General features: G+C 40.0%; 1 protein-coding gene across 2 annotated transcripts in view; it reads left to right on the top strand.

The window, feature by feature from the left end:
- The first annotated feature begins 1,130 nt into the window (after positions 1-1,130).
- The window catches only part of LOC132413508 (membrane cofactor protein-like), a 54,808-nt gene continuing 45,061 nt past the window's right edge, over positions 1,131-10,877 (top strand). For both annotated transcript variants that reach the window (XM_059995525.1, XM_059995517.1), the window contains exons 1-3: positions 1,131-1,342; positions 9,419-9,604; positions 9,938-10,037. In XM_059995525.1, coding sequence (XP_059851508.1) covers positions 1,210-1,342; positions 9,419-9,604; positions 9,938-10,037 — 419 coding nt within the window. In that variant the 5' untranslated portion in view covers positions 1,131-1,209. The remainder of the gene's footprint in view (positions 1,343-9,418; positions 9,605-9,937; positions 10,038-10,877) is intronic.

The raw sequence follows: 10,877 nt of genomic DNA, 5'->3' as shown, positions 1-10,877 counted from the left end.
CCCAAATACGTTTACTTACGTTGGTTGACCTTCTTATTCTTTGCCAACTAATAAGAAAATGTCAACTTCTTTTGTTTGCTCTTTAATACCAGTCAGGTTACTTTTATATTTCTTTTACTAGTCATACAGGTTTACTTACAATTCTACAAATAAATCTTGCTCATTGATAATTTTCCAGCATTGTTTGCAAGATCGTTTCAACAGAAAAGTTCTCCCCCTTATCCACTTCAGCTGACCAATTCCTACCCCTCCCAACTCTAATGACATTTACTGCTTCCAAGAAATTTGGCACTTAATGCCCCCCACCCCGTCCTTGCCTTTTTCATGCATGTATATTTCATCTTCAATAAAACATTTAGTGGCTCAAGGACAAAAGCCCGGTAGCGTTGGAACCCATTATGCTAATGGCCCGGTGTTAACAATTTACCTTCCCAGGGGTCCTTTCCTGGGAACACAGGGAAGGCTAATTGACTTTAGCAGTTGGGAGAGCAATGACCAAACCTTTCGTGATTTTGAAATCAGGCCATGAGAGGCTTCAGAAGCAGAGGCTCAACCACGGAAACCTCAACTATTGTCCCGAATTATGCCTGACTAATGCTAAAGATTGAGCAAGGGTACAGGTGTCCGGACAGCTTGGAGTGCCCCAGGTCCAAACTGGAGTCCTGAGGGGTGTCTGACCCACAGTGACCCACTGGCTGGGCTCTAGGTTTCTATTTTCGGGTCGATGCGCTTGATTCTTTAGTCCAGCTTTCCGGAAAAGGGACAGTGATGACCGCACCGGCCCTTGATTCCTTTCCACCGTTCTTGAGTAGGTTGGTAACAGTCTGTTTACGTAGAGGCGGTGAGATAGCCATTTCCCGCAAGCCGCCGCGGCTCTCCTTCAGGTCTGCAGACAGAGGACTCAGAGACAGTCCGAGTCCAAGAAGGAGGCGCAAAGCTCCCAGCCCACCGGGAGGGTTAGCCCCGCGCAAGGGCCTCACCCCGCCTCTCCAGGCTTAAGGGCCGCCCCGGGCGCCGAGGCCCAGCCTTGCAGCCCGCCCATTGGCCTCGCAAGGCCCTCTCCTTCGCTCCTGCAGCGTTCTAGGCCACGCCCACCTGCGTGACCGCACAGGACACTGTGAATCCGGGGATTATTGCGTCTGGTAACTGAACTCTATCTAAAAGGTTTCTCCTGGCTTGGTCTCGGGTTTCCCGCTGATTTTCCCAAAAATGACGGCGTCTTGCGCGCCTCGCCGCGCGCCTTGCCAGGCACCTCCCGGCCGCCCAGAGAGTCCCCCTTTTCCTTGGTGCTGCGGCGGGATTCTTTTGCTGTCTTTAGTGCTCCCGTTGCCCATATTCTCCGGTAGGAGCCTGGAGAGAGTGTGCGCCCTGGCGGCGAACTGGAGTGGGTCGGGGAGCAGGCAGGTCAGAACCGAGGGCCGGGTGAGCTTTGCTTGTTGGCTCCGGGCGGAGGCGCGAAGCTGGATCCACCCGCGGTCGTGCGGAGTTAGGGTTGAAGGCGTGGCCGGAATGTCCTGGGTCTTGCTGTGCGGGGACCCACCGGGGTGGAGACCACGTAGTGGCCGAGGAGAAGGCTTGCTTGGTGGTGGGCACTGAGCGGTGAGGGGTGGTGGGCTCGGCTGGGGTTTACCCCGGACCAGGCTGGGTCCCTAGCAAAAGTCTGTAGGGTGTTTCCAGGACTGAGCCAAGTCGGAACAGGAGCAGGGACCCGTGCTGGTGGGGACGGCTTGCTCTTGAGTGCCCCTGTGTCTGGGGATGCTGCTAGGCTGGTGCTGTGCCCTGGGGGAGGGGTTGCCTTATGTTCTCTAGGCCGGTGATGCCTTGTGTGGGGGGTGTTTGTGCCCCGCTGGGGAGCCTGGGGGAATGTACCCTGGTGTATGCTTTGTGGAAGTCGCCAGCCCAGTGGTGCGCAGTGTGGGACAAGGAAGCTGCTTTGTATGGGGCTTACCGAAGCAACCTAAAAAACATTGGTAGCCAAACCTAGTGAAAAATGAGTATCCTGAAAATGAACTATAAATGACGTTCATCTGGTTTTCCCATACAGCTTCATAAACTAGAGCTGAGGCCCATTCACTTTTTTTTTTCTTTTCCGTGTTTCACTGAATCGAATAAATACTTTAAATATATGCCCAAAAAAAGACATGCTTAATTGTATAAAAGCAATCAAAGGACAACCATTTTTAACAATCAAAGGACAACCAAAAAACAATCAAAGGACAACCATTTTTAATACTTTGGTATATTTCCTTCTGCCTTTATATACACGTGTGTTTCCATGTCCAAGTTATTTTTAGGATCTATTACATATACAGTTTGTATGCTGCATTTTTTCTTAGCAGCCTTCATTCAATAAATACTTGCCTTCTATATGCCAGGTCCTATGCTGGTCTTGGGTCCCCAGTGCCAGGCCCATGTTAGGAAATAAAATACTTGCTACAATTTATTGCAAGTGGTAGACAGTAGCCAAAACATAATGTTAATGAATATGTTATAACCCAAAAGAAGTACCCAGGAGGAAAGGAGCATGATTCTCTGACAGCATTTAACAAATGACTGGTGGAAGGGAAGATATTTCTGCTCATCAAACAGGCCAAACTCTGCCCTTTGCCTTCTGTACATGCTGTTCCCTTGGTGTTGGAACATTCTCCTTCTGCCTCTTGCGTAATTGGCTCCTTCTTATTCTTCAAAGTCAGTTGTGATGTTATCCCCTCAGAGGGACCTTCTCTGATGCACTGTTTCCGGTGGACACACACACTTCAGCTCAATTCCCCCCAACTGGTAGTCACCCTCCCAAACTATGTTTTCTGTTCTCTCCTCACTAGAATGCAGAGATCTTGGCTGTCTTGTCGCACTTGTGGTTTCAAATGCCCATATTTTTTTGCCTCAGTGTCAACATTATTGTGTAACTCTCAAGTACCAGAAAATTAAAGGTAACATTCAGCTGAGGCTTAGAGCCCAGGAACAACTTCTCTTGCTTCCAGGAGGAAGGTTCTCTAAAGAACCATGCTTAGGATGGACTTTCTGTGGTGCCTAAAAAGCTAAGGCAGGGACAGCTGGGGGTCAGAAAGGATCTATCTTCTCCTGACTGTAGACTCCTCAGCGTTCTCAATACTCCAGTCTTGCTTGTTACGGATCACTTTGGAAGTTTATTTCTCTGCAAGAGAGTTGTGGGTGATGGAACAGCAGTGCTAACAAAAAATTAAAAGGAATTTTTTAAAGAATAATAATGTTTAGAATAGGCTTAAAGCTAGAAGTTGAAGGAGATGATGAAAACTATTCAAAATAGAGGAAAATAGATAAGTAAAATGAATAGGATGTATCAGGGAAGATAACAGCTAGAAATGAAGAGGAGGAAAAACAAGGTTAGGTTTAAGGTTGAAAGGTAAAATCAGGATAGGTAAGAAACTTAGGTAAGGTACAAATGAGAACTCACTATGTTGGTCAGGGAAAGTATGTGGATATAATAAACATGCGCTGAAGCGGCTCACGAGGAGAAGGTTTTGTAGTCGAACAGTGTTGTGCCTTGGGAGTCTTGCCATCTCAGAGGTAGTTGCCAAATGGTAGATCACAGAGGGGACCAGTCTCATTCCTCCAGAATGAGTCTGCTTTGTTGGACAAAACCTACAATTTCCTTTTATGGGTGGTCTCTTCTGCCTATTTTAGGTCTTTTCTTTTGAAAGAAGCCACGGTCAATAAGTGCTTACACAGTAGTTTCTTAGTTTCTTACTCTGCATATTACAGTGCAAGAAGAATAGTCCTTATTGGTCAATTGCTAGGTTACAATAATACTGGGAGATAGAGAACAAAAGAAATTAGGTGGTCAAATCTTTCTCCAGTGCATAACGTTTTAAGATGATTATTTTCAATATTAAATTCATTATACTGTATTCTTTACCATTGGTTTCTGTTTGACAGCAGTGTAACTTTGAGAACCAAAGCGTTTTGAATAGCGACTATGAGGCATGTACTGTGTGAGGTTTTGTGGCCACACGGCTGAATGGAGTCCACAGTATCATGTGTTAAACATGAAGACATGTGATGGTGAGCTGAGAGATCCATGCAGAGGAGAGTCCGAGTACTACCGAACTCAGGTCTGGCTGCTCGCTGCTCAGAAAGTCAATACTTGAGAGACAAGTACTGGTAGGAATGGAAAGGTTTAATCAGAAGGCTGGCATCTGGGGAGAAGGCAGACTCCTGTCCCAGAGCTAACTCTGAAGATTCTGCTTGGCCATGAAAGTTTTTTAAGGGAAAAAGGGGAAGTAATCTCAGTTAATCATTGAGATAGGGAGTCATATTTATTGACATCTCCCATTGCCTGCAGACTTGTTGACTCCTTGTGATATTTCTTTAGATGTTATCTGTTTCACACAGTTTGCTCTCGAGGTTACTGAAGGGAAAGCTGGGGGAAAGATCTGATCATCTGTTAATTATTCTTCCTTTCTATTTGATCTAAGAAGAGAACCAACAGGTTAGGCAAAGTATTGTGTAATCAAAAGATGTGAAAGGTGTGCTTGGGCCAGAAGTTAATTAAAGTATAGCTTTGCTAAAGTGACAAGACAAAAGGGACCTCCTGCAAAAAGCTCTTTCCTACAAAAAGCTGCTTACACAAGAGAAGGGGAGTGGTCAGTGCCTCCCCAGGGAAGCAGAGACTACTTCCTAGAGGAGATGTTGAGTGAATTAAGTCAAGGAAGACAAGAGTTGAAGGAGTTCTCCTGAGCAGGAAGAAAGGTGTTCAGAGCAGAGATAACAGTGTGAGCAAAGGCTCAGAGATGTCACATGGCTCGGGGCAGTCATGGACTGCCTAGCTACCCAGTGTGGCAGCAGTAGGGCAAAGGAGGCAAGAGGAAGGCAGCGGTATAGATCACAGAGTGAATTATTATGGAAGAACAGGATAGTTAGGAATGAAAAATTACTATCATAAAAATCAGACTGTGGTGTTATTACCTGTTCTTTTTGGGCACCTTGAGCCCTTTCATTTGCCCTAGCACAATGCAAATCTAAACTAAGCTTGCTTTAATCTCCCCAGGCTCTGTAGAAGACCATTGCTTAAGGACTAAATTGCAGACAAACGTTGTTGTCATAACCATACGAGGGTTCTAGATGACAGACAGTGATGGAAAGCAATGTGGGTAGTGGAACTGGGTTTCCTGGCTTGACCCTGGGTCTGCTATCTACAGGGAATATATTCATGGGCAAATTACTTCACCTTACCATGGTTCAGATTGCTCATCTTAAAGAATGGGAAATAGTACACAACTCATAGGAAGATTGTGGAGGATAAGTTAGTTAAAAAACACTAAAATAATGATTGGCACAGGTTTAATTTGCTATTTCTAAAATGATTACTATCACCACGGTTTTAAGAAACAAGTTCTAGAATTGTTCATTGCTAATCTTTAGGAAAAAAATATAACCCACAGTCTTTGGAGTTCACTTTTAATAATGTGAAAATACTATTTCTAGTCATAGAAGTAATATATAATGGGTTTATAATAAAATATTAAAACAAATATTTTGACATGAAAGAAATTAAAAATTCTCATAAAGTGAAATGTCTGTAAATAAATGAATGAAAGAAATGGAAAATAGGAACAGAAACAGCAGTGAGAAGAGTGATGACTTGAAGCTATCTCTGGAGCAGTTTGGCTGAACAGTAAAGAATTTGAACTTTGACCCAAGGATGTATAAAACTGATAACAGTACTCATTCAGCTTTGGCACTAGGAACTAGAAATGCAGTGATGAATGAGACATGGTCCTCAAGAAGGCTACAGTCTCCTATGGAAATAAGCAATGAATAATTACAGTATGAAAAGTGCTATGAAAGAAGTAAATTGGGGCTCATGAGGACACTTAACTGAAATTTTTGGGTGAGAGATGTTAGGAGCCTCCAGGAAGAAGTGGCATCTAAGATGAAACTGAAGGAGGAGTGGGTGGGAGGAATGGCAGGGTCTCTGGTCAAAGCTGAAGTAATATGATGCATGGAGGTCTAGAGCACTACAGTAAGTTGAGTAATTTAATGGGCACTACTAGTGGAATTGAATATGGCTTAGAAGACTGTGCAAGAGTGAGCAGATATTAAAGCTCTGTTAGCCATGTCAAGGAGCCTTAGACATTATCATGAGGGAAGCAGGGAGCCATTGAAACATATCTGACTTGGAAGGGCCTTGGTCCTAGCATCACATCAGTATTACTCTGGTGGCAGTGTGAAAATGAACTGAATGAAAGGTGACAAGACCAGTAAGGAGACCTATTCAGAAACTCTTGTAGCAATCCAGATAAGAAATGATAGTGGCTTGAATTAGAAGTAAAGGTGGAAACAGAGAGAGGGAACAGGCATTTCAGTTGTGGAAAACATGTATCTTGTTTGCTGGCTTCATTATGTTATTTGAGATAGTGTGACACATTCCAAGTGGAGCTGTGGGGAGGCAGTTGAACACATAGACTTGGTACCCCAGCTAAGATCTACGATGGAGAGAGGGATTTGGGAGGCAGCTCTCATCAGTTGTAATGATGTCATGAGAGTATACATTCTGACCTGGGGGGATTTGCAGAATGAAAATAAGGAGAGCTCGTAGAATAACTCATGAGGAACGTCACATTATGCAATCAGACAGAGAAGGAAGAGCAGCCAGAGGACAGGCTGAAAACCAGGCTGGTTTGCTACCTGGAAACCAAGGAAAAGAGCTTTTCAGGCACAAGAGAGCAAAGAGAGAATGAACAATAGCTCCTGATGTTGATGACAGGGTAATTAAAATTACTGCGGGAGAGAGTGTTAGGGTGAATTTACCAAGAGGGAGGCTACTTAATGACTTGAAAATAATTTCAGTGGCTTATAAATGAGTGGGAACTGAGAAATAAAATTGATAGGTTAGATGTTAGAGCCTGCGTTTTGAAGAAGCAAAGAAAGTTTAAAAATAGGTTGAGTGGACAGTGAGAGAAGGAGGGGGTGGTCAGATTTCAGGAAGTTCCAATTTGGGTCAGAGACCATGATTTTCTGAAGGGAACCACATGGGAAGGGGTGTGGCGTGTGCTTATGTCAGGGAGTTATTTTTAATTTTGCAAGCAGGTAGAGAGTGCTTGCACAATTTTTGCAAGTGTATAGAAAGTGAACAGTTTTCTTGATTCACAGCAGAGCATTATTTCACTTTCCTGACACTCACCTGGAACACTGGGGAGTTTTCTGAATGCAGCCTATCTTATTATGTAATAGCATCCATTGTTAAAGTTTAGCATTACAGCCTAATAATAATGTTGTAAACTATTTAGAAAAAACTAAGTTAAGATGTTATTTTTTTGGAGCTAGGGACATTTACTTTGAAAATCCTCATAGGAAAAAAATTCAATGTTCTGAGCAAAAGAAGAAATTTGATTATAAAAATGTGTGATTATTGGGCTCAATTATTACAGTGTATAAAGCTTGTGATCAACTGGTTGACAAAGCCAACATTCTAAACTGCACATTGTTAAAAGCACTCATTTCATGATGCATATTGGTAGGAAGAAATCCTTCATTAGTTGAATGGATTAAACTGTCCAATTGACATGTCTTTTTCCATTCAGAACACTATATGTGAGAGTTATTTTAGGAATTTTCTCTTCTTTTTTATACTTTCGAGATAGTTACTGAAATTGAGTGCATAAACAAAGAACACTTGTGTAATTTAATTATGGGCATGCTATTAACTTGATTTCTTTCTTGGTGGTTCCAGGAAATTCTAGAATGATGTAATACATTTGCATCTAGTACGAAATTATATAGCATTTCTAGCCTGTGTTTTTTGTTTGTTTGTTTTTTTCCTATGTTAAAATGAGAATGTCTGGCTCAGGGTATTGAGTAAATTTAATATTATTAATAAAATTCAACTCAACTAATTTTCTTTTTAAGCAATGCTTTTAATACTAAAGGGTTTTGTTTTGTTTTGGGGGGTTTTTTGTTTTGTTTTGTTTTCCTTTTTTTTTTTTTTTTTTTTTTTGCTTTTTGCTTTTGTTTTGTTTTGGGCAGTTAATTGAGAAGCATTCATGTAACAAGATCAGCATAGTAGAAATGTTGAAAACATTTGCTAAGTGTTGAAACAGTTTCAGCACATGATGTAAATGAAATGTTGGACGGTGTATCAAGAGAGGAGTTTAGAGTTTAGAATATGATAGGAAAGGAGGGTAATATTTCACCTCTTTAGAGTTCTCTCTTGACCAGTCTCTCAATCTGCAGTAAGACAGAGATCCAGGGGAGTAATAAAAAAAAGGTTCGTCAGGGACCAAAATAGGTCTATTTCTTTCTCCTTAGATCCTTAACCTTATAGGTGTGACCTCTGCATTCCTTTAGCACTTTAGGACTTGATGCGTCTCCATATCATTATTTTACATAATTTTTCTAACAGATTTGTTAGGTTGTTGAGCCCACAGATAATTAAAAGGAAGAGAAATTGTTGAAGTAAGAATTACATTCTCCTAGGGAGGGACTCCCCACGCCAAAAAATAAAAAGAATAAAAACTTATAAAAGTATAGCAAGGAAGTAGCTTTACTGTTGGAGTATATTAGATAAATAGCCCAAACATCTACCTCAGGGAGCTTCTAAGGATGTGCATGCTCTATTGATCAGAGAAGAAAAATTAAATTACATTTAAAGTAATATCAAGAAAACAAAATTTTTTCAATGTAAGTCTATTCAAAATGGCAAATTTTGATATTTAAATGTTATCTATTTACTCATAAAATTATTTAGTTCACAAATATGAAATGAAGTCATACTTTGAAATACTTAGTCCATATGTATTTTGATCTTTGAAACTCACAATGTTTATTTAATAGTCACCTCTTATCATAGCATGTCTTGAGTACCCAGTGTGTACAGAGTGTAGTAGAAAAAGAAGGCATATGATCCCTGCCCTCTAGGACTTTGCCTACTGAGAGGAAACTGAGCCTGAAGTGACAAGTGATCACATGCTTGTGTTTCAAACTATGGAAGAGTAATCTGAGCAGAGTGCTATATACTATGGAAGACTTTTTAGAGGAGAGGTGAACTTTGAAATGAATTTAGAAAAAAGTATGTAAGGATATGTATATATATATATATATATATATATATATATATATATATATATATATATATATATATATATATATATATATATATATATATTTAGTCAATACCAAAAAGATTTTGTCTCCTTTAATTTACTGTTGAATGAAAATTTAACTTATTCCTCAACAAATTAAAAGCTAATAGGATGTTATTTAAAGTAAACAAGACACATCCTCTGCTACTACCATCACTTGGGTAAAAACATGTGACAATCACTTAAAATCTTGCTAAGAACCTTTCCATTTATTCTGTACTGCCTACTTGCTGCTAGGCCACAAGTGGCTGGTGAAAGAGATTAAATCCTTAATTTTCTGTTTTTATTTTTATTCCTAGGTCCCTGTATTGACCCACCAGTAATGGAGAGTATGAAGCTCAAGGGTGTCATTAAACGCCATTATTATTCTGGGGACAGAATAAACTATGAGTGTCGCATAGGATACTTTTATGTGTGGCCTTATCGCCTCTCATCTACTTGTGAGCCTAATGGCTCATGGAGCCCTATTGAAGAAGCATGTTTAAGTAAGGAAACAAAACCATTTTTGTTTGTTGTTTTTTGCTTTCTGTAGAGATTTTTACACATTTTAGGGTCAATTTTCCACTGCAACAATAATGATTTTCTCATGCAAAACTAGGTTTTAGATAGCAATGCATTTTTTCAGGCTTTGAGAAATCTCCAGGGAATCTTTATTGGTGATTGGTTCCTCAGTAAATGTGAATTTTAAGTTTGCCCTTATAATAATTAAATAAAGAAAATAATATTTCATCAATATAAAAGAGCAGTGTAGAATTTTGATCTTGATTTAAATGTTTTGAAATTGGTATGAAAAAACGAATTTGAAAATTTTCTTTTAGGAAAATCATGTCCAAATCCAGAAATAAAGCATGGTGAAGTATATGCCCCAAATAAAACCTTTGAGTTTGAATCAGAAGCTCACATTTCTTGTAATGAGGGGTAAGTAAGTTACTCCTTAGAGGAAATAAGTTAAATGTTATGAATTCCATTTTTCTTTGCTTCTCAGCTTAATCATTCCCTTAAAGTTGATTTCATTTTTCTTTCTAGGTCATAAGTTGCACTTGTAGCCAAATAACTCTTGGGCTTTTTATGGAGAATGAAATGATGTGTAATTAATAGAAAGGAATTTAAATTGAAGAAAAGCAAAATCATATACTTATTATATGTGGTAATAAGCCTATTGGAAACATTGAAAATGTAGTAATCATGGTGAATTTATCCTTAACAACACAGTGCACCCTAGTAAAAATGGCCAGCTCTCAGAGTTGAAGGAGGGCTCACAGAAATGACACCAACAGTGTAAGAGGGCTCCTTTTTCTCCACACCCTCTCCAGCATTTATCATTTGTAGACTTTTTAATGATGGCCATTCTGACTGGTGTGAGGTGATATCTCATTGTAGTTTTGATTTGCATTTCTCTAATAATTAGTTATGTTGAGCATCTTTTCATGTGCCTGTTGGCCATTTGTATGTCTTCTTTGAAGAAATGTCTACCTAGGTCTTTTGCCCATTTTTTGATTATGTTGTTGTTGTTGTTGTTGATATTAAGCTGGATGAGCTGTATGTATTGGAAATTAATCCCTTCTTGGTAGCATCATTTACAAATATTTTCTCCCAGTCTGTAGGTTTTCTTTTCATTTTGTTTATGGTTTCCTTTGCTGTGCAAAAGCTTTTAAGTTTAATTAGGTCCCAGTTTTTATTTTTGTTTTTATCTCCATCACTCTAGGAGACGTATCCAAAAAAAATATTGCTGCAATTTATGTCAAAGAGTGTTCTGCC

This window comes from Delphinus delphis, chromosome 1, assembly GCF_949987515.2.
Source record: "Delphinus delphis chromosome 1, mDelDel1.2, whole genome shotgun sequence".
Classification (NCBI taxonomy): Eukaryota; Metazoa; Chordata; class Mammalia; order Artiodactyla; family Delphinidae; genus Delphinus; species Delphinus delphis.
The sequence above is the reverse complement of the archived record's forward strand: the minus strand, read 5'-3'. Positions and strand labels throughout refer to the sequence as shown.